Source organism: Perca fluviatilis, chromosome 20 (genome assembly GCF_010015445.1).
Source record: "Perca fluviatilis chromosome 20, GENO_Pfluv_1.0, whole genome shotgun sequence".
In the NCBI taxonomy this organism is placed as follows: Eukaryota; Metazoa; Chordata; class Actinopteri; order Perciformes; family Percidae; genus Perca; species Perca fluviatilis.
In genome coordinates, this window is record NC_053131.1 from 27,029,110 (window position 1) to 27,053,150 (window position 24,041).

At 40.1% G+C, this 24,041-nt stretch overlaps 1 protein-coding gene across 4 annotated transcripts; it reads left to right on the forward strand.

The window, feature by feature from the left end:
* ttc7b (tetratricopeptide repeat domain 7B) lies at positions 1–23,925 on the forward strand. Of its 4 annotated transcripts, XM_039787101.1 has the most exons (23): positions 1–214; positions 3,802–3,956; positions 4,081–4,156; positions 4,371–4,463; positions 5,031–5,194; positions 6,576–6,697; positions 7,694–7,772; positions 8,715–8,890; positions 9,085–9,148; positions 9,269–9,406; positions 9,618–9,806; positions 10,017–10,134; positions 10,550–10,607; positions 11,505–11,577; positions 11,730–11,890; positions 11,981–12,097; positions 12,869–12,966; positions 13,406–13,669; positions 15,445–15,495; positions 18,856–18,996; positions 20,223–20,425; positions 21,576–21,649; positions 22,198–23,925. In XM_039787101.1, the coding sequence occupies exons 1-23, from the start codon at positions 94–96 to the stop codon at positions 22,343–22,345; spliced, it is 2,883 nt and encodes a 960-aa protein (XP_039643035.1). In that variant the 5' UTR covers positions 1–93; the 3' UTR covers positions 22,346–23,925. The 4 variants fall into 4 exon arrangements, with proteins under 4 accessions (XP_039643035.1, XP_039643036.1, XP_039643037.1 ...); XM_039787102.1 differs by lacking the exon at positions 15,445–15,495; XM_039787103.1 differs by lacking the exon at positions 13,406–13,669 and having other exon boundaries at positions 3–214.
* Positions 23,926–24,041: the final 116 nt, after the last annotated feature.

Below are 24,041 nucleotides of genomic sequence, written 5' to 3' on the forward strand. Positions count from 1 at the left end.
GTATTACTCGTCTGCGGTAGCTTGACACTTGTACCAGCCAGCAGAGAGGGATCCTCTTGTGGTGTTTTGGTCCAGTGGAGCCCACTAACAAAAATGACAGCGAGGAAGTCTGGCTCACGACTGGAGACCGAGATAGAGCGTTGCCGTTCAGAGAGTCAATGGGACAAGATACCGGAGTTAGTACGACAGCTTTCAGCCAAATTAATATCAAACGGTAAGAAATTTGCGGGTTTCCCTGTTCGTTCATTCAGTCTAACGTTACAAGGCCTTCCCCTTGGTCTCGTCCTCGATACTTCCTGACAGCGCCAGCCGATGCTGGGAAATGTCCAGCCCTGTGCCCTGGTTAGAGCTAGTTAGCTAGCAAAGGTCAAAAAAGAGACTTTGGGCAGTGCGGTGTGAACTGAGATACTTTGATTTTAGGATATGGAGAACTTCGCTCAGTTCCTGTGGTCTAACGTTAACAGTCCTGGCTCGCCCTGCTCTCCCTTTAAGCGGAACTCAAACATACTTAACACATGTCTTTAGGTTAAATATTGTCCTTCCTTGACCTGCATGATAAATTAACCAGGTACTTATTATTGGCATACACCAACAAACACCTTAATAGCAAAAGTACATAATTGTTTCACCTCTAAACGGGTGTTACTAACATGTCTTAGAGTTTGATGATGGTGAAATGATCCAGATATTAGTTATATGCTATAACATTTTCCACATGTAGCATCAGATAATTTTAATTATGGCTTCACTAACAGTTAGCTTTGTGGCTAGGATGCATGATCGCTTGCTAGCTGTCAAACTCCTTGCTGATGCTGAAATGTAAACTGCACTAACGTTACTGGCAGTAACGTCACAGCTCATCTATCTAGCTAGCTAGCTAGCTAGCTAGAGTTTAGTACTCGTTTACGACAGAGGAACATTGGATTTTACAAATTAACAAATGTTGCCTCTCCCCAGGCAGTGCCCGGTTTCTAACTGTAATCTGAATCAACATTCAAAAAATAAAGATATAATAATAAATTCCCATCTGCCAAAACCCTGTGAAATGAACCCATCGCTATATGACGTCATGTACACCGTGATGCGTTCATTTAACCCAGGCTGACTGCTTGTGGTGGTTAATGCATCCATAAAGTTTTGTAGTGTGATTGATATCTTATTAGGCCCCTGGAACCCTATTAAATAGTAACTTAACACACACCCTAAAAACTTTTTTTTTTTGCTGGCCTCCAGTGGTTTAACTTTTCACCTTGCTTCAGTGATGTACAGGTGGACTCTATAACACTGTGACATCACTGTTGAGTGTGGTTACAGAGCATACTCCTTAGTGAGTGTGGGCAGAGGTGAAACAGGTTTTAAACTTTCTTTCGATTTTTTGATTCAGCTCCTTTGCGAAGGTCCCATCTCCACAACAGCAATATTAGGTGGGCTGTCTGGCAAATGTTGACTCTGAAATTGGTTTGGGAGCTCGCCGACAGCACAATCCTACTTTTAGCTAATTTAGATGCTGGAGACAGTGGGCCAAGCAGGTTAATTCAGCATACACTTTTTCAGTCAGTCAGTAGTCAGTTATGCTAAATGGCAAACAGTCAGACTCCTGTGTGGATTGACAGACTGTGACTGACCGCCAAAGCAAGCTGCGGCATCGATCAGCGACTGGTTCAACTGAACCAACTCAAAGTGTGGTCCAAAAATGTGTGATTTAAAAAAAAAATCCAGTTATTAATAGTGAACTTGCATTAAGCAGTTGAGAGATAACTCTAGAAAGTAAAGGCCAAACATTAAGAGCTCTATCTTTTGTATTTATTTATTTGGAAGTGGTAGGTGAGTAACCACAGCCAAGAAGGCAGTTAGAGGAATTGCTCCTGTTCTGTTGTACATTTGTAGGGTGAGGAAAACTGCAGGCTCGTGGCATGATAGTCTTAAAACAGAAATGTTGTCAGATCATTGTAAATTGCAAGCCAAAAATGAATGTGTTAAAAATCCACTGACCCCTAAAAACTGCCAAATAAAAAAACAGTATGTGAGGTCTGTCGACTTTCAGTGAAATCATTTCAGAAAGTTTTGACATTATTTAGAGCTGTATTTTCCCATAGTGAGAAATGTTTCGACATGTTATTCTCGCATAGAATGAATATGTGATATTCAGGTTACCTGCTATTTTACAATTGTGGAAGATGTGAACGTTTCAAACGCTTTCTGAACACTATGAAAAATGCTGTCATTATGGAATGTAATTTGGCACATGAGAGCTATGAGCTCTGGTCACTGACTGGGTTCAATAACTGGATTACTGCTCCTTTCACCGGTTGAACCTCTAAACACACAATCACATGGTTTAGAAGCTTGTTAAGCTATACATAATTCTTGCTGGTATGTGTGTGTGAACACAGCAGCGTTTCTCTATATGTAGATTTACTTACTGCAGTCGCAGTCAAGCTGACCCTCGAACCCTTAAAGTGTCATTAGATAGTCCAGAAAGTGTTGTAAAAAGTGTGTTTTGATTTTACATTGTAAATCAATTAATTTTAGATAGCCCTAAGGTTGGCTGTAGATTTAACTCAGATTGACCTTCAAACCTTAAGACTCTGGGGGTTGTTTGTTTTTGTTCTTGTAACCTGGAAAATGAAAATAAAGTATTCCAAAAAGTGCCTCGGAACGCACCGAAGCGACGCCGACTTGAGCGTACCTTCTGCGCGTGCGCAAGGCGTAATATCTCCATAACAGCAGGCGGCGCTAATCTGTATTGTCGCTCAAAAAAAAGAAAAACAGAAATGACGGAACATCTCTCTAGACCTCGTAAACGCAGAGCACGCAATGGTCAGTCATTGTTTTCATCAGAGAGTGTTGATAGTAGTCAATAGAGATGGCCCGATACCACTTTTTGCTTCCCGATTCCGATACCTGAATTTGTGTATCGGCAGATACCGAGTACTGATCCGATACCAGTGTGTCATATATTTTATTATGTTTTAACAACTGTATACTACTATCCCTGTATGGATGTGATATTATTTCTACCTTTGTTGTCTGTCTGGCTCAGGTTAAACTCTTTGTGAAACATGAACAAATACAAACAATGAACGCCACAGAACTTTCTTTATTTCTTTTATTCTCCAGTTTGACTGTCAGTTATAACAGAAAAAGAACATAAATAAACTACTTTAACGTAGATTTTCTTTAGGGCTTTATTACGTGGTATCAGATCGGTGCATAAACTCCAGTACTTCCTGATACCGATACCAGCGTTTTAGGTAGTATCGGAGCCGATACGTATCGGTATCGGACCATCTCTAGTAGTCAAGAAGGATCGTTGTTGTCATTACTCGCTGAATGGAAGAAAATACGATGGCTATTAACAAGAAGATACTAGCGTTGTCCGCTCCGGTTTTCTCGTGCACTGATTCGCTAGTCAAGGGCTAGCATTCCACCAATCAGATTAGTCATTGATTCCGACAGCCCACTGGCCGATTCAACAAGTCGAATCGGCCAAAATAGACACCGACGGCTCCTCCGACTGATGACAGCACTGAACACACCGAACAGACTTGAGTCACGGACCTCGCCAGACTGTCCGACGGCCGGTAATCTGGTTGGTGCGTCAGAGCCTTTAGAGTCATGATTTCTCATCACATCTCTCTCATCGTGTGTGTGTGTGTGTGTGTGTGTGTGTGTGTGTGTGTGTGTGTGTGTGTGTGTGTGTGTGTGTGTGTGTGTGTGTGTGTGTGTGTGTGTGTGTGTGTGTGTGTGTGTGTGTGTGTGTGTGTGTTTTTTTTTTTTTTTGTGTGTGTGTGTGTGTAGATGACCTAGGGGAGCTGTTGCTGGGGGAATGCAAGCTTCAGACGTACCTGAAGGAGAACCCCATTAAACAGGGAGCCAGTCCCAGGGGCCAACGACCTAAACTGGTGGAGGTTAGGAAACACCTCACTGCTGCTCTGGACAGGGGAAACCTCAAGGTAACTATGGATGAAAGGACTGAATGACTGACTTTGTTAGAATCCTCCTTCCGGAAACCCAACTCATGAATTTATAAAGTCAAAATATTAAAAAAGAGAAAATGTCTTATGTTCTGTCCTTCAGGCCGATTACATCCAGGAAGCCAGCCTGTTGATGGCCAAACTGTGCTATGTAGAGGGAGAATACACAGACGCTTTAGGTAACACACACACACACACACACACACACACACACACACACACACACACACACACACACACACACACACACACACCTCTGGTTTGGTTTATTTACTCATATTTAGTATTTGTTCATAGTTTGATGTTATTAATAAAAAAAATGTGCCTTAGTATGTATAAAATACTGGTGTACCAATTGATTTATTAATTGATAAATAATTGATGTATTGGCAGGTCACTACAGCAGGGTGAACCTGGATGACATGCAGCTGGGGGGAGCTCCTGTGTATAGGCTGTCCATGATAGCAGAGGCGTACGCTACTAAAGGTATAAACACACTTCTTTTTCTTCTTCATTTCTTCATTTCTCACACCCAGTCATCATTCCATGTCTCAACTGCCAAGTTGATTCCAAGTCCCCCCCCCAACCTCTGCACTGCTGCTTTGCTCCACATGATGGCAGTACTGTGTCACTGCTTATTATCAACAGTGGAATAAACTGTAATATGAATAAATGCACACAGTCATACATCAGGCATCTCTGTATTAAGTTAAATGGATGAATTAAATAAGAATAGAATGCCAACTGAATATCTTTTATTCAAGGGCAACCAATTTGCATGGACCGTTGTTAACTCAAGTAACCGTTGCCTGTCATTTATGATTGATAAGTTATGAATGTGATGACTTTGAATTATTTATTATGTTTTGAGGCACAAAGCAGATCAGTTTGAAAACTAATCATCAGTAAGAGAAGGCAATCATCCAAGTGTCTAAAACTACACCACACAACTCTACCAGAAATACTGTATAAACTTGTATATGCTAATGGTTTGAAAGGCTAAAATAAATAGCAGATAATGAACTCTTTGTTTATTTTCTGTCCCCCCCTCAGGGCTGTGCCTAGAGAAGGTCCCGGCTGCCTCTCCATCTCTGTCCAATAAGAATACTGGCTCTCCATCGTCCAATAAGAGCACAACAGACCGGGAGCAGGAAATCATTACCTGCTATGAAAAGTCTGGAGACATTGCTCTGCTCTACCTGCAGGAGGCTGAGAAGGTATATGTGTGTGCCATGTTATGTTAAGGCTTCAATTAGACCTCTAGTTTGAGGGTGTGAAATTGGCATACTTGTTTGCATTGTTTTTGCTGAGTGTCACACAAGCGCTCACCAAATATCTTCTTAGCACCTGGACTTCCAAATGCTCTGCCAAGCCCGTGGGTGTGTGATGAATACTCTGCTGACAGTGTGCAAGTTTGACTAATGTATTACCACCCATGAAAGCCAACTGGCCAAAAAATCTCTTCCTCTTTATTTGGAGAATGTGTAAGAGGACGCACAGACTGAGCTGGCAAACAACAGTAAACTGCAATAAAAAGCAGGAGGATACAAATTAAACTGTCCCAACAATAAATCTATAATTACATTCCTGTGAAAAATATTCTATAAATGCTTGTCTGAATACAACAGAACATATGATGCTATAGGTTTAATATAAGGTCTGATGAAGAAACGGACATCACCTGGATAAAGTCACCAAGTACAGATGTGACAGAAACATCTTGAGTTATAGGAATATTTTAAAATATCATAGTTATACTATAATAAATACAGTCCGAAACCCAAAGATACTCAGTTTACTGTTGTGAAAATTCCCACAACAGAGAAGCTAGAACCAGAGATTTTATTTACGTTTTTGCTTGAAAAATGACGATGATTAATCTATTAGCGAAATAGTTGCTGACTAATAACTCAACATATTGTTTCAGCTCTACTAAAGTCACATCTTACCGTAAGTCCTTTATAGAAATATTAATATAAATAGAAACACCGTACATGGAAGTAAATTATGTAAATAAACATTATGTGATCTGGCAACACATTTAAGTTACATTTTACCTAACTGTAAATGCCACACAAACTAAACAAGCAGATTTTAACAGATTTATTTATCAACCATAGCCCAATTTTTATACTCCTATCATAACTTCTTGACAATGCTGAAATAATGTTATCAATAGTGAATTAAAGTAAATTATTCATGCAGTCCCACTTGCACATACCGTACTGGCTGCAAAAGACAGAAATATGATCATCTGTGTCTTGCTTAGTTAACATTTCTCATGCATACATAAATGAATAAAAACGCCACTGTAGAATTGAAATGGTACGAGTGAATCAATTTAAATCTTAGTGTCATAATATTACATCAGGCCTAGTGTTTCCCCTGAGATTATACACGACTAAGCTAACAGCTGTGCATCAAACGTGAAAGCCGACCTTTTGCTCTGCTCTTACATATATAAGTTTACTGCATTGACAGATAGTAGTAGGATTTCACACATCATTCATTTAGGTGAGGGGGCTTTCAGGCAGAACCTTCTTTGCAATTTTGTGTTAACTTTTGTATTCCTTTCTTTATCCCTGTCTGTTTCTGCAGGCGTTGTCAGCAGGAATTCAGAACCGCAGCCCAAAGCCTTGCCCGACTGCTCAGGACTTGGAACTGGGCTACTTCCTGGAGACAGGCCTGCAGAGAGCTCACGTCATCCACTTCAAGAACGGGTAAGAGAGGGAAACAGGTGGTGGTGGATAGATAGTACGGGAGAGAAAGGAAAATCAGAGAGGGAACGGAGAATTGCCTGTCAGTCTCTTCAGAACCGCAAAACAGAGATTTTTAAGAAAAAAAACTAAACATGTTTTTTGGTATTTACAGTCCTCTTAAACTTCAAACTTTTTTCTAGTTTAGAAAGGGCACCATATGCCCAAACAGAAACCACGAACAACCCATTGTGGGCATTTTCCACCCACTTTATAGTGTTTGAAGCAAAAAAAGTGTGAACAAAGTTAAGTAGCAACACAGGGCAGCAGAGAGTAGTTCCTACAGTGTTGTTATTTTAATTATAGTGGGGATAGTTTCAGGTAAAGCCTTGTGCTGGAAGTAATGCCTTTTTAGTGGATTGGATGAGATCTGTAAAATGTCTGCCCAGTGGTAGCTCATTGTTTCTGCAATGGCTCCACTTAAGAGAGGGAAAGAGAGGGCACTCAAAATATGTAGACATTGTAGAATTTCCCTTTTCACCCAAATAAAATTGTGGTGTCTAGTTTTTAGACTTCATCACACAGGAATTAATGAAAATGTAGTTCACTAACATCACCTTGCGTTATATTTGACCGTAACATTAAAAACTTGTTCTCATTTGAAGCAGCCAGCATGCACAATTGCCTAGCGCAGCATGAAATATCTTGAAAATATAAACAAACATCAAAGATCCTGAGACATGGCATGAGTGTTAATGTTAAGGATGTATTTTGCTTTACAACATCACCTTAAGACAGGCTTTTTCTGTGTCATCCTGCAAACTGGCAAAGTTGTGGTTCAAAGAAACATCTGCTAGTGATGCTACTAAATATTCACTGACTCACACATAGATAGAAACTTGAAAATGTTTTGGACATAGTATGGATTATGCACATATGTTTGTTTTGATGCATCTTGCATTCACACATACAGACTCTGACAAATGTCCTTCTTCCTGCTTCCTCACTACATTGCCATAGCAACCTGACACGAGGCGTGGGCCGGTTTCGGGAGATTCTTCGGGCTGTTGAGAACAGAACCACCCAGAGCCTGCGCATGGTGAGGCATGGGTTGGGAGGTTGGCTTTTTATTTTTGAAAAATACACTTATTTGCTTTCTTGACCAGAGTATGATTAGGTTTTAGCTGGTTGCCTGGCAAACTCAGAAAGTCCTCTTCCAGTCCCCAAACTTCTGTGGATTCTGTTAACTTCTGACCAAGGCTGCACAATATGAAGAAAATATCTAATTGCTATTATTTTGACTGATATTTCAATTGCTCTGTGCACTGTGGCCACGGAGGGAAGCCAAACACCTTTCATCTGCACACACTGCTCATACTGTCATAATACAGAGCTGGATACAAATCAGCAGACATCTCTTTAAGTCTGTAGAATATCACTTGTAGGCCGGAACATCTCTGCAGCACCACAATACTTAATTCAGGATTGTATTTTGACACAAATATTGCACCCCCCTGCGATTTGGATATAGCACTAGTCCCTATTGTGATTTCGATAAAATTTCAATTAATTGCACAGCCCCACTTCTTTTTTTAAGATCAATTTTTTATTTTTATATTTTTTGAACAGACAAACACAACACAGCCCCACTTCTGACACAGCTAGCCTAGCTATTTGCCCCTGTTTCCAGTCTGGGATAAGCTAACTGGTTGCTGGCACTAGCTTCAAATTTACCGAACGGTGTTATCAATCTTCTTATCTAATTCTCGGCATAGAATCAATATTTGATTTTGTCTGTTTATGATGATAAAAGTATCCCGATAACAACGTTGGTACAAGGGAAAAATCATTAATATAACTGTACTCTTGTTTTCTAATTATATTAGAAGCAAAGTAAGCTCCAAATAAACAGATTGCTGAGTATCTTTGCCAAATGTGTGTGTGTGTGTGTGTGTGTGTGTGTGTGTGTGTGTGTGTGTGTGTGTGTGTGTGTGTGTGTGTGTGTGTGTGTGTGTGTGTGTGTGTGTGTGTGTGAATGCAGACCATAGCCAGACAGCTTGCAGAGATCTTGCTCAGAGGAATGTGCGAACAGAGTTACTGGTCTCCTCTGGAAGACCCACCCACTGTGTCACCATTGGATGATCCCACACGGCAAGGACACACTCTCACCAAGAACTACAGCCTAAGCCGACGCCCACGGGTGTACTCGGGAGAGAAGTAAGTGATGATGTTTGTTTGTTGATGCTAAAGTTGGAATACTGTGGGGAATAGCCAACAGGCTCTAAAATTAAACTGTTGCCAACCAGTCGCTCCATGTCCTCCTTATCACTTTTTTTTCCTCAATTTTTCCCTTCCCTCTCATCCTTGTCCAACTCCATTTTTCTAACTTTCGGTGCGTGTCTCTCTCGCAGTCTGTTTTGCCCTCAGGAGAACACAGAAGAAGCTTTGCTGCTGCTGCTCATCAGTGAGTCCATGGTAAGACACAAGAAAAATATTTCACACCCCTGTCAAACTAGCTGTGGATCCTCAACTCTGGTTTTGGAAACCTTGTCATAGTGCCATTTCTACATCTCTATCTTTGTTTGTGTGTTTTAGGCTAACCGGGATGCTGTCCTGAGCAGAATTCCTGAACACAACAATGATCGTATCATTAGCCTGCAGTCTGCCTCTGTGGTGTACGACCTGCTGACTATAGCTCTGGGCAGGAGAGGGCAGTATGAGATGCTGTCAGAGGTGAGTAATCCCTCTGTGGGCTGCATAGTCACTATGTGTGTTAAGTGTTAAAGCCCACACCCAAAGTACACCCACATAAAATCACACTCTCTTTTTTTTTTTTTTTCTTCCCCAAAACAAAGTAATGCTCTAAAATGCATGTACAGCTAGATAAAGATTACATATACCCTGAGAACACTTATGAAATGTGTCCTATTTACAATGTGTCCAGTGTTTGGAGAGAGCCATGAAGTTTGCCTTTGAGGAGTTCCACTTGTGGTACCAGCTCGCCCTGTCACTAATGGCAGCAGGGAAATCAGCTCGTGCCGTTAAGGTCCTTAAGGAGTGTATTCGTCTGAAGCCTGACGACCCCACCATCCCACTGCTGGCTGTCAAGCTGTGTATCGGACCTCTGCACTGGGTAAGGACCATCCTGCCATAAACTCAAATGCAGCTAGTTGCTTAAGCTTTAAGCTACCGTTCTGTGTATACAGTAGTAGATATTTCCATTTGCTCCTCCCCTTAAACACCTTTTATTTTCAAAAAAAAAATCATCTTATTTTATTCCAAAATCTCTTCTTTTTTTTCTCCATTCTCTCTCAATATATGTCTATCCACTCCCATAATCCAGTTGGATGAGGGGGAGTGCTTTGCTAAAATGGTGATTGACATGGGGGAGAAAGCAGCTGAGTTCAGAGCCAAAGGCTTCTTGGCCATCGGGCTGGTTTACAGCCTCAAAGCCACTGACGGTAGGTCTCTGTTTTGTATGTGCTCTTGTACATCCCTGACGACAAAGGATGATTATCAGGTGCACTTGGTTGCTTCTTACTTTATAAGCTTTAGGATTCAAATTTCAGTTTTTCAGAAATGTTGGAGATTGCCCCCTTTTGCCAACCTATTGTGATTCATGACAACATGGAAAGCAAGTCACATATCTCATGTGAATCTGAAAAAAATACACAAGACAGTGCATGCATCCCTTTGTGTTCCTGTTGTCTTTGTGATGTTTTTCACATATAGACACATCGAAACTTCAAACACTACATTAAATATTGTTGTATGACTCCACTGACTGTTGCACTTTGTGTATTATTGTATAATGTGCCGGACTGCGTTCTGCCTATCTCTTTCTGTCCTTGAATCTGTCTCCCTGCGTCTCTTTAGCATCATTGCGAAGCACACAGGAGGAGTACCAGAGGAAAGCTTTGGGAGCCTTCCAGAGGTTGGGACTGAGCCATGCTGCTCTCTGTTTTCTCTTTCACACCCACATTTCCCTCAGAATGATTTTGTCACGGCACAAACCGCTTCTCAGTCTAAGAAAATATAAACTGTTTTGAATTTACCACCTTATCAATCCATTATATTTACCTTGCACAGTTTGTCATCTATGTACACAGTATATGACTTGTGTACTGTCCTTAGACAACTTCCATCCGTAAACATGTTCTAAATGTGAGGGATATATTGGAATAACGCTGTAACACTCATATACTTTGAAACATTGATACTATTTGTTCCTCCTGGAGATTAAGAGTCTGCATCTAATAATCCACAGAGCATACTGCAAGTTGTATCTATAAATAAGGTGAAAGCTCTTAATGGTCTTGAAGGGACAGTTTAGATTTTATTTAGGTGGCTAAAACACGTTTAGCTGCTGCTCCCGTCCACAGCAGTACATTGTTTAGCTTCTATGCTGGGACTCCTGCCTGCTTCTCCAAACTGGGGGCGTGCTGACTGCCTTCTACTGTAGGTTATACACTGACTATGGATAAGTACCTCATGCAACCCCACTTCAAATAATCTAAACGATCCCTTTAATAGACATACTCTGCATTATTTACGACATTGTTATACTGCTGCAATATGTCCTTTTTTTAATATGCCATCAATCTGCTTGTTAATATGGTGTTAGAGTTTCTAATTGTGTATAAATGTTTAAATATTCTGTGGTTTGATTTCTTACACGCTCTATTACTTTGCTGTCTTTGCTACCCTTTTACTGTTCTGCTACTGCAGCGACCCAATTTCCCCACAAGGGTCTTTAAAGTTTCATGTAATCTTAATTCACTTTTTATTCAGCACGTCTGAACACACAAAATCTCTCTGTCTTTCTCTGTAGAGCTCAGAGTCTGTCTCCTACTGACCATCTAGCAGCCTTCTACTTGGCACTTCAGCTTGCTGTGTCCAGACAGGTAACACAATCTTTAGTAATAACAGCTTAAAATCACTATGTACATATATACATATACATACATATATGTCACTTTACATAGTGCTTTTTAACCTAACTGTAGTGAAAACCTGTAGTTTGTATATATGTGTATGTGTGTGTGTGTGTGTGTAGATCCCCGAGGCACTAGGCTATGTACGACAGGCGTTGCAGCTTCAAGGGGATGATGTCCACTCCCTTCATCTGCTGGCGCTGCTGCTCTCTGCTCAGAAACACTACCACGACGCTCTGAATATTATAGAGATGGCTCTGTCCGAGTACCCTGAGAACTTCAAGTAAGACCCACACGCTACCACAGCATGCTTTCATTTAAAGCACACACAAAATGTCATCTTATCGTGTGTTTATGTGTTTGTGTATTGTAGTCTGCTATATACCAAGGTGAAGTTGGAGTCGATGTGTAGAGGACCTGAGGATGCTCTGCTCACTTGTAAACACATGCTGCAGATCTGGAAGAGTTTTTACAACCTTACCAATCCCAGGTACACACACACACACACAGTTTCATTCTTTCAAACTAGTGATTAACTAAATCGGGTTGCACCATTAAAACGTAAAGATGTCTTAGCTAGTAAAAACTTAATATGTAATGTGTAAATCAGTTGCAGGAAAACGTCTCCATCCAGTCAAAAGCAATCATCTCTGGGGCGCCTGGATAGCACACCTGGTACAGCGTGCGCCCCATTTACAAAGGCTCAGTCCTTGTCGCAGCAGCCACAGGTTCAACTCTGACCTGCGGCCCTTTTGCTGCATGTCATTCCCCCTCTCTCTCCCCTTTCACATCTTCAGATGTCCTGAATAATAAAGCCCTAAAATACACCATAAAATAAAAAAAGCAACAAAAAGCAATCATCTCTGTAAACGGGAAGCATCACACACCAAAATAAATATTAAACTTAGCTGCTAATTCTTTGTAAATGTAGGTGTGATCTTTTATTTATATATACTTGAAGATATATGTGTTTCAGGATGATGCTATTTAGTTATTTAATATAATGGTATTAGAATATTTTATAATTTAAAATATAGTGTTGTTGTTTTTTTAAATGTCATTTAAAAATCTTCTAATCTAGTTTACATCATTATTAAACAGTTGTAAATCTCCACTTAGTAAACACTGTTATTACAACTAGGCTGGTGTTCTGACCGTAACTTAGAAAACTAAAGGCAACTAAGAAAGTAAATGTTTGTACTACCTGTTGCTTTTGGAGACCATGTTTGTATATCAACCCAGGCACATGTTTTTGTGGCAGTGATTCTGGGCGTGGCAGCAGTCTGTTGGACAGAGCCATAGCAGACAGACGACAGCTCAACGCCATGACTCTGCCTGACTTCAGTGACCCAGAGACTGGTAGGCGCGCACACACACTCACAGTTGTGCTCAGTGGTTTTCAGTAAACAATTCACTTCTCTCATCTAATAGTGCCTCTAATACCCTTTTCATAATTGGAAAATCACTAATTGTCAGTTGTGATTTAATTATGAAAAACGGAATCAAGAGGGAGATTTGACTTCCTCTATCTTGTTTTCATATTCTCCCTCATATCTACAGATATCAAAGGAAAACCTTTCCCACTCTTGGTTTTATTGATTCCTGCTCCAATATTCTTACATCCCCCCCCCCCCGCATTATAAACTTTCCAATGTGAGATACTTTTAGAAATATTGTTTTGTTTGGTTGAAATATTGTGAAAATAGTGTATGCAGATTGAGAACCAGTATGTATCTTCCCTGTCTTTATTCCTTGATTAATTTAACTCATTTCTGTTTTATTCCTTTGTTTGTTTTAGTCTCAGGTTCTTCCTCTTCTCACTCTGGTTTTGAACCCGTCTCCCCCTCCTCCCCATCCACCATTTCCACCCTCTCCTCCCCACTGTCCTCCCCTTCTTCCCCTGTCTTCATCCTCCAGCCTCCTCCTCTCCCTCCATACAAAAACCCATCTTCCTTCCCTCCTCCTCCTCCTCCTCTTCTTCCTCTTCCTCCTCCTGCGCCCACCAAGACCAGGACTCACTCCTTTTGCAACCACGCCACTCTCCGCCAGCTCTCCTCCAATTGTAATCCGCCGCCACGTCCACTCGGCCTGTAGCATGGTGTGGAGAGTGATCTAAAAGAATACACCACGTTTTTGGGAGATTGGCTCATTGGTTAACTTGTGTGTTGAGTATTGAGAGCTTTCCCAGTAGGTTTTTTGCTCTGGTGTTGGTGGTGTTAAACCGTTAAGTAAATGTAAAAAAATTCAGAAACTGAAAAAATACCTCACTGATGTAGCTTATGCCGGCTTTTATTAAATTATACTAATTTCTTTTTAATTTATAAATGTTATTAAATCTCTCACTACACCAAAAAGGAAAGTATTATCATAGTATTAGTTTATCATATAATATACATTCTTTTGTAGCTATTCAACAGTGAGTTCATTATATTTTTTTCATATAATATTAGTTATATAATATATTGTAGAGATTGTCCAGAGTTTCTCCAGATAACGGGGATCAGTTTTGTCTACCAGTCCCAGGTGCTGCTGCAGTCTTAACAAGATTTTACTCAGCCTGTTCTCACTCAGATTGTAGACAATGTGAATCTTGTATTTGACTTAAACTTAAACTCAAGCATGAACAACGAGTTTAATACTAAACTGACTAACCCTTACAAAGTACTGGGTGTGCTTCAGTCACGCCTAGGTCTTAGTCCTGCTGTAAATCTGTGCATGTTAACTTTGGGTGTGGATTAGAGTGCAGTTGAGCCTTGATGGATGTGCTGCAGTTGCGTTGCATTTTTGCGACTCCCGTGAACTGACTCACTTGACACACACGTTTAAACTCCACAAAGTCTCAGTTGATACAGCGAGGTTTTCAGGATCAGCTTTATATATATATATATATATAAACAGAAAATTTGTTTTACATATTACAGCTTTACTGTCTCTTCACATCTATCTGCTTTTCCCTGACCATTTGTCTCTTGTTTTTGTTATTTATTTTGCATCCTCCTCTTTTTTCTCTCTCTCTCTGTTTCTGTGAGGATTTTACATTTCAGCCAACATTAATTTGACTCATTTCCTGGTTTCAACCATATGTTGTCTCCCTTTGTTGCCATCTCTTCTACTAATGATGTTTGCGCTGGAAAATAACTATTGATATTATATGCTATTGAGTTACATCATTTAGTTGCATAGAAAAATTCATTTTTCTCCAGAGCATGAGCCTCTCAGTCAGCCTGAGAACAATTATTATTATTTCACACAATGACAATAAGTCCATCACAATGATCACAATTACTGAAAATGTGGTGTGACTAGATCCTTTTGTTACTGTATTAGCATACTACTTTGATAAGGGAGCACTTAGCTTTTGTGTGCATTGTTAGTCAATTAAAACACGTTGTGAGGTATGTGTTGTGCAAACATCTTTTTTTAAATCCAATTCATTTTGAGAATACATTTCAAAATTAAGCAGTGCAGAGTATTTTCTATTTGAAGCAATGCAGAGTATTACTCATACAACTAAAGAAAACCGTCAACAAAAAGCTCTTGTGAGTTATAAAGTAGAAAAGGTGAGCCTCTTTCATACTTTTAGTTAATTCAATATGGCTATTAATACAAGTAAATGTGCAGATTTGCGGGTAGGTAAGCATTTATCTAAACAGATTACAGCATAAGTAAGGCACGCGGGGAAGCAGCTTGTCTCATGTGATGAAGTCTAAAAGGCTACTGTGAAGAATAAAAACCTCATCGTGCTCTGGATATGATTTGGATATTTCTTCTCTGTCTCTTCCTCTTCAATCATTAACAATCGTCTTTCTTTTTTTTCCTATCCATCCTTTTTTCAAGGCGGCCTTCAGGAAGCTAACACTCTTGGTTTTTCCTCCATGTTTTCTGTTTGTAAGTAGCCATCTAACCTCCATCTGACATTACTTTTCCCATCCATTATTTTATCCATCCTTTGGTCCCTGTTGACTTCCTTTTCCTCGACGAGGTTTTCGATATATGTACAATATCTGTACAAAGGAAATATGTACATATATCCTCTGCATTAACTTCAAGTCTGCAGCCAGTTTCCAGGAGATTTGTACTGGATTGCTATCAAGTTGGTGGTCTAGGATTTAAAGGAATACAACGACTTAAAGAAATATCTCTCCAAAAGCAGTGTTGTGCATACACATTCTTCAATTTATCAGAACAAGGCAACGTGAAAGTATTCAGGAAACAAACATTGGGTTTTGCTGGAAAGCTTTTGAAATGCTTTACAGCACATTGAGCTGTAAAAGGGAGATGGAGGTACCATTTCTGACATGTTTATCCTTCACAGTAAAGCAAAAGAGAGAGCAAATGCTTACAGAGCAACACCAGAAAGGAGAGAAAAAAGCAGCTTCTTGCATGTAGCACTAATGATCAAATACTGGTACTGACTGTACTGACGGCATGAGAAAGAAGTTACGAATTATCTTAATTGTTTACAATAATTTTAATTTAATCTAGCAAACTATTGTGGAAAAGGTTGAATGAGGGAATCCATGATAAGATGCCCTATTGATAATCTTGTTTGAGAGAAAAATATGTATTATTTTCACATCTGTGCATCTATTATCAAGATGTAGTTGTTTACTGCCATTAACACTTAAGCACAGTGTACATGCTCTATGGAGATCAAATTATCCGTTTCTCATCCTGCTACTGTTAAAATGTGCCTTACACTGGAAGCACTGAGGGTAACCACACACTCCGCAGTTTATGCTGTGGTGATCAGTGGCATATTCCCAGTAGGTCAGTGTATTCCTTTAATTCAGAGCAGCTTTACAGTAGTGCATGTGTTGCTGTGTGAATTGTCCACGTTTTAGGCACTTCAGGAAGCTTTCATGAGTAGTTAGAAAATGTGTATATTTCACTGAGTGAAAACTCTCATGTCTGAAGGGTTTGTCAGTTTTATTTATTATATATTTTCATTTTACAAATACTCAGTTGATAGATTTACTTGAATATTAGGGGCACAAAATGGTAGAAGTGAAAGCAATCCATATAAAACTAGAAGGGCACTCTGAGAGCACAGACCTCTGCCAAGGCATATGCCCTATCTCACAATGTTAATGCAGTGAGACTTTTCCCAGTCGGGGGAACTCATTTTTCCGATTGTTCCAACACCACATGAATGCAGCACAAATGCCCTATCTCACAATTTCAACAAAAGTGAAAAATAATTTGTGTATCCGCCCCTTGATTTGGATCTGCTCCAAAATGTATCGGGTCCATCCTTGGCCCATGCTACACCCTCCCACCAAGTTTCATGAATGTCGGGGCAGTAGTTTTTCCATAATCCTGATGACAGACAGACAGACAGACAGACAGACAGACAAACCGAGTCAAGCACATAACCTCCTTGACGGAGGTAAATATGGAGTACCACTTCTGTTCCTCTTTCTCCAACTGTTAGACTGACTAATCACTGACTAAATAGTACTTTTACTGTCAAGGCCATGTGCCTTACTGTCTATATGATGTATGAGCCTTGCAGTGCATGATAACCAGTGTATTCAGGAAAGTAAAAGGGGTGGATGTAAGGGAAAATTAAATAGAGATAAATGGAGAAGCGTTGAGTAAATTTGCAGACAGATTAATTAGTAGGAAATGCCGTTGAAACACCCCTAGGCAAAAGTTATTTAGAATTTCCGAGTTTAGTTCAACATACTGTAATCAATGTTTGAATGTTCTGCACTTGGCTGGGCCTCTGCCTGCTGTCATCTACTATAATATTACTTAAAATAAGTCCTTAGGCTGCTCAACTTCAAATACATTTGTGTTTGTATGTGTGTTTGAGAGAGACATTCTTTTTTAAAGCCACTTATCAGCAACACACATTAGCTCTCTTTGCTTGCACACACACACACACACACACACACACACACACACACACACACACACACACACACAGTTGTAATGTTCAAATCTTCTCTTTTTATCCTTATTTCACTCATCTTTTACACATAGGTAGTTCCTGTCCCTTTACACACAAACACACAGTATAGTAGCAATGTAGTGAGAGGAGGAAGAGTTTTTTACATCATGGTAGATCAGAATAATAAGAGAAGGGTTTGGGAGATGTTTTATTAAAGTGAGGCTTTTATTCCAGCGAGCTGCAACGATCAGGCATTTTTAATAAAAAGCACATATTTATGTCTTATCTAATCCCTTCAGGCTGCAGTTGATGAAACAAAACGAGCCGAAAGTGAAAATATTTTTTGCAACCTTGTTAGTCTAGCACTGTCTTTAGCGCACCCATTATATTTCCCAATCTTTTTAGGAAATTCATTAATCAGTATCTATGTTTTACTGCATTTAATGAGGGAAACAGAAAAATCTATTTTAAAATGTTAAAATTGTAAAAGCAGTTCTATAAATTGATCAAAATCTAAATTGCATGTAGAACAGATCATAGTGGATTAAGTCGTCATTGAGTCAATATTTATCAGATTTACGATTTTTACATCCTGACATTTTAGACAAAATCACACATGGAAATATGGAACGAATCTTTAGAGGTTTCTAGGCGTTTTGACAAACGTCAAAACCTTTTTAAAAGAGTATCACTCGATCAAAAAGAACATGTATGACAACACACAATAGATAAGTAGGCAATACAAGATTTGTGGCAAGTCAATAACATTAATACATATGTTTTATGTAACCGAAGGATATGATAATATGTGGAAAATAATATTGGAGTTGACAACACAATCATGATATCAGGTTTTGCTTTCACAGATCTGCAGAGTGCATCTGCAGTCCCATGTGGTGGCCATTTTGCGTCCCTGTAATAATCTCGTAATTTAAATGCAGGGACAAAATCCGAGACACACTTCTTTCCATAACTAATCAGCAGAGTGCAGAGTGATGCAGTGTTTATGCATGATGGTGCCGAACATAATTCATTTTAACCAGAGCCATAACACTGTGTGTTGCAGCGTGTGGAATGCTGTGGACTGATTAAAGGCTTTAGTGCAGGAGCATGAAACTGTGTGCCAATGTGGGCCCAGAGTTTTGAGCTTTCAACTGCACCCGAACACTCCAGATTACACTGATAAATCCCTTGTTTCTGTCTGAAATTGTAGGAATCAGTGAAATCTGTTGTTGTGTTTGATTGAATTAAAACCCTGCATTGTGGCAAATGGCTGCCTAATGTGCCGCAGTAGTGAGTCAGTCCCTTTTTTAAGAGATGGCGTGTATAATGGTTCAATTCTCTCCCTCCAGGCTCAGTTCATGCAACATCTATAGCAGCCAGTCGTGTAGAGCAGGCTCTGTCTGAGGTAGCCTCCTCTCTGCAGAGCAGTGCCCCCAAACATGGACCCCTGCACCCCTGGATGACCCTGGCTCAGATCTGGCTGCATGCAGGTATGCTCACGTACATAACCGTTACATACATGAAAGTGCAACAGCCCCCACGACCTGACCCCGGCCAAGTAGTTGAAGATGGATGGATGGATGGATTAAAACAGGGTTGACAGAGACAGAAAGGCTAGATGAGGTTATGACTGTGGTTTCTGTCGTACCACTGCCACATAAAAAACATTGTAAAAACATTTATTCTGATATTACCTTAACATTCAGTAGGTGGTTAACATGACCTATAAAGAAAGAAGGAAAGAAAGAAAGAAAGAAAGAAAGACTGTCTGCGACTTTCAGTGAGTTCAGGGTATCAATCTCCTCTCAAACCCTTTCTTTCATCTCTTTAGGCCTTTAAAATTCTCCAAATCACATGTTGAGACTAAAAGGTCTAAATCTGTGATGTGATGGTCACAAGCAGTCATTCCTTCATTTTAACAGCAGCAGATTGGCTTACCTTTAAAGTACTCAAGCCCTGGTTCTAATGTCTTCATCACCAGCAGACACCGACAAAAGAAGACTAAAGAGTATACATAAACACATGCAGACAGCGCACACACACACACATAGACGGAGGTCGGTTTTTGCACCTGTTTATCTCTCTTGCTGCTTCCTGTGAGTGGTGGTCATTTCCAGCTTGGCGACACAGCTAAAATAATCATCCAATCACAGGACAGACAAGCAGACGGTTCAAACTAATTTCCTCTGTCTCATTCTTTGTTTGTATTTCTTTCTCTCTCTCTCTCTCTCTCTCTCTCTCTCTCTCTCTCTCTCCACTAAAGTCATTAGGTGATCTTGATACTGAAAATGTTTTTCGTATTTATGCTATTTGAGAGAGAAAATTTGAGTTATGCTTTCTTATTGCTCTTTGTTTTTTTGCAAAAATGTTTTCTCCATAAAATAAATATAGCTTTCTGTTTGTAGCTCTTCGTTTTAATACATTGTTTTAGTTTAAGAGGTTTAAAAATGTTACTTGAGATGTTGCAGCATCCTCTTTGTACCACACAACGATAGCATTTATGGGTCTTGGTTTTATGAGATAGAGGCTGCCGGTTTTATATTGACTGTTATTTTGCTTTCAGTAATTATACCAAGCCGTCAGTTGATTTGACAAAGATACTGATGTTTGAAAACTGCTGCGAACGGCACATTTTAGTCAAACTAAAGGAAATGTGCACTCCTAGGTAAACCCTCACGTTTGCAATCTCTCCTCCCGGTCTGTGTTTCTCTGATAGCCGAGGTGTACACCGGCATGTCGAAGCCAGCAGAGGCCACGGCCTGCACGCAGGAAGCCTCTAACCTTTTCCCCACATCCCATAATGTGCTGTACATGAGGGGGCAGATAGCTGAACTGAGGGGCAACATAGACGAGGCCAAACGCTGGTATGAAGAGGCCCTGTCCATCAACCCGACGCATGTCAAGACCATGCAGAGACTGGTAATACACAAAACACACACTCTCTGATGTTCTCCTTCTGCTCTGTCCCAGTGTTTGTTCCTTCGAGAACACAAAAAACCTTGTCCTGTCCTTCTGCGCTGTCTGTACAGCCAGAGGGTTTGTGTGTTTTTTGTAATCAACCATAATCCTGTGGGACGGCCCGTTAAACATTTTCAAACAATACTACAAAAAGGAAGGAAAAAAACAAAACAAAAAAATTGAGTGATTTTCACAATCAGACTTTTAGTCCTTCATGTGGGAACAAAATATATAAATTATTCATAAATGATACACCAGAATAAATGCTACCTAAATAATTTATCTTGCCTTTTTCTCCAGGCCTTTGAGACAAATAGGATTTCAGGGTTTTGAAACAAAATCATCAGTATGTACCGTACAATACAAAGGAAACGAGACTCACTATCCACTCCACAGATCTCACACCGTTTTCCTCCTGAATGTTTGAATCTGCCAACCTCAGTGGCCAGAGGAGGAATACCAGTTCTCAACTGTACAACTATTGACTTAATGAGATGTAACATGATTCAGGGCTATACTTTTGTTAATATGCGTGTATATGTCCTTAATGTTGGTCAAACTTGAATCAAAGCTTCCTTTAAATGGAAGTGCTGCAGAATGGAGGAAACACATGTTGAGTCCTTCTTGCATTACATAAATTTACAGTGGAAAAAGCTTGTAATATAGCTGAATAGCTGAACGACAGAGGCGTGTGTCGCTCCTCACCTTCCCAGAGTAGACAGGGAGGAGGGGAGGGAAAGTGGAAGCCATTTAGGACAGTTTATTTGCTGCTCCATCATCATTATATATATATATATATATATATATATATACACACACACACACACACACACACACACACACACACACACACACACGCACACCCACCTATTATAGAATATGTGGCTCTATTATAAATAATGCAGCTCTTTGCTTCATGACGTGTCCGTGATACTGTCAGTCAGTGGTACTTAATGCAATAAAATACAACAATAACGCTAGTAATGTTACTCTATTCTCACTACCAGTAAGACTGCAATGCACAGCAGTACACATTCATCACAACACAATGACTGTCAGCCTAATAATGTTCTTCCTCTCCTTTTTCTTGCTCTTTTTTTAATGTCCACAGGGTCTGATTCTTCACCAGCTGCAGCGCTACAGTCTGTCGGAAAAGGTCCTGAGGGATGCTGTGCAGGTCAACAGGTGTGTGTGTGTGTGTGTGTGTGTGTGTGTGTGTGTGTGTGTGTGTGTGTGTGTGTGTGTGTGTGTGTGTGTGTGTGTGTGTGTGTGTGTGTGTGTGTGTGTATGCGGCGGATGTGTGTGTGTGTGTGTGTGTGTGTGTGTGTGTGTGTGTGTGTGTGTGTGTGTGTGTGTGTGTGTGTGTGTGTGTGTGTGTGTGTGCGACGGGTGTGTGTGTGTCAGTGCAATGTACGTGATTATTATATTTTAGGTCACTCACTGCAATAATTCCCTTCTATTTTTTTTCCCTCCTCACCTCCCTTTTCCTTTCCTCTCTTCTTCCTTTCTCTCCTGTTTTTTCATCTCCTGTTTCCTGCTCTTCTCTTTCTTTCTCTCTCTCTCCTCTCCTCCTGCTTTATTTCTCTATTCACTTCTCCGTTCCTGTTTCCTCTTCTCCTTTCTTATCTTGATTTCTCTTCTCCTTTCTCATTTCCTTTTTCCTATGCTCTCCCTTTTTCTCCCTTTTTCTCCCCCTCTCTTCTCTGCTTTCTTCTCGTCTCTCCTCTCCTCAGTACGGCTCATGATGTGTGGAACAGCCTCGGTGAGGTGTTGCAGGCTCAGGGAAACGCTGCCGCTGCCACCGAGTGTTTCCTCACCGCCTTGGAGCTGGAGGCCAGCAGCCCCATTCTGCCCTTCACCATCATACCCAGAGCACTATGAAACACACACCTTCACAGTTGTAGCCTCAGTACTGTAACACAGTGGCACAAATGATGGACCTGCGAGACACACACACACACACACACACACACACACACACACACACACACACACACACACACACACACACACACAGCATGCCTGCATGCCACTCACACACCTGCACAAGGTTTTACTGCCGTACCCTTACTGTAAATACACACATTGTATAGAAATTAAAATAGTACACATAAACATATATACATGCTTCCCAATGCCCACCCACCCTTCCCACAATGCCTTGCTGTGTGTCTCTCTCTCTCTCTCTCTCTCTCTCTCTCTCTCTCTCTCTCTCTCTCTCATTCTCTCTCTCTCCCTCTGCACTTTCTGTTGCCTGTGCATATCTGTGTGTGGCTGTATGTGATTTGTAGTATGCTGTGTGTGTTTGTTGTTTTGTCCTGTTCAAAGATGTAAATAAGAATACGTTTGAGTTCCTACTCTGGCATTGCTAGCATTCAGAAGCTTAAGAGTTTACATTTTGTTTACACGTTATTTAGTCCATTCATGTTTTTCTTTCATGCCAAATATTACTGATGATCTCAACACACACACATACACACACGTTCACTTGCTGTTCACATGGAGAGGATCCCGGTTACTGTATGGCTGGCTCAGGACAGCCTGATCTTTCGAGAATCTACTGGAGCATCGACAGGCATGATCAACAGATCACCGAAGAATCAATCAATCAGTAAAGTCTCTAAATGCCAAAACACAGGCTGCATCTACACACACAGGAGATCAGATTTGAAACTGCTGATGTCCCAAGGGACGGCTGTCACTTTTTTTACATGTAGCTATAGATTAAAGCACATTTAATCTCATGTCGACAGCCTTTACATACTCCTTTGGTTAGCCATATTACCATGACATGCTATTATTTAGCAATGTTTTCCAATATGTGCCCTAATATTCAATTTTCCCAAGGAAGCAAAATAAATACTTTGACATTTTGGGCGGAGAGTGGTATCAATCTTCTCATCTATAACTCAGCAAGTAAGCGAACAAGCATATTACCCAAAATGTAAACCTATTGCTATAAATCCTGAACACATAAGAGTGCCAACTACAACATTACAGATTACCAGTTATATTTTATATAAACTGCTGAAAAACCAGTGCTCCTATGTAACATTGATATTTGAACAAATTCTAAGTATGAATGGGAGAAATCTATTATATATATATTTTTTTTTAAATCAGATTTTTTTGTTGTGTGTATGTGCAGCCAGTGATTGTGTTGTCTTTGTGTCCTGTCACTCATTGTAAATTGAACAAGATGAATATACTTTTTCATTTCATTATAAATACAAAGGATTATTGTTGTATATTTGATTGTTCCACGTGTATTATTACTGTTGTTATTTTAGAAAGTAAATTATAATTCTATTTTCTGGAGAGCAGGTGGAGGAATAAAAGGATGAGCTGATTGAGTTTGTTGATGTGAGCTCAGCCAGAGAGCCCTTTGTGCTGTAAATGAACGACTGAAAATTAGGATGATTACAATGACAAAGATAATAAAAGTGGTTGAAAACATGGAATTTCTTGTCTGTTTTATTTGATATATTGAATATTGAAAACATTCCCCAATGTCTGTTCTCCTCATAATGTACGCTCAGATGTTTATTAAGGCTTAATATTTTTGGTTCGTACAAAC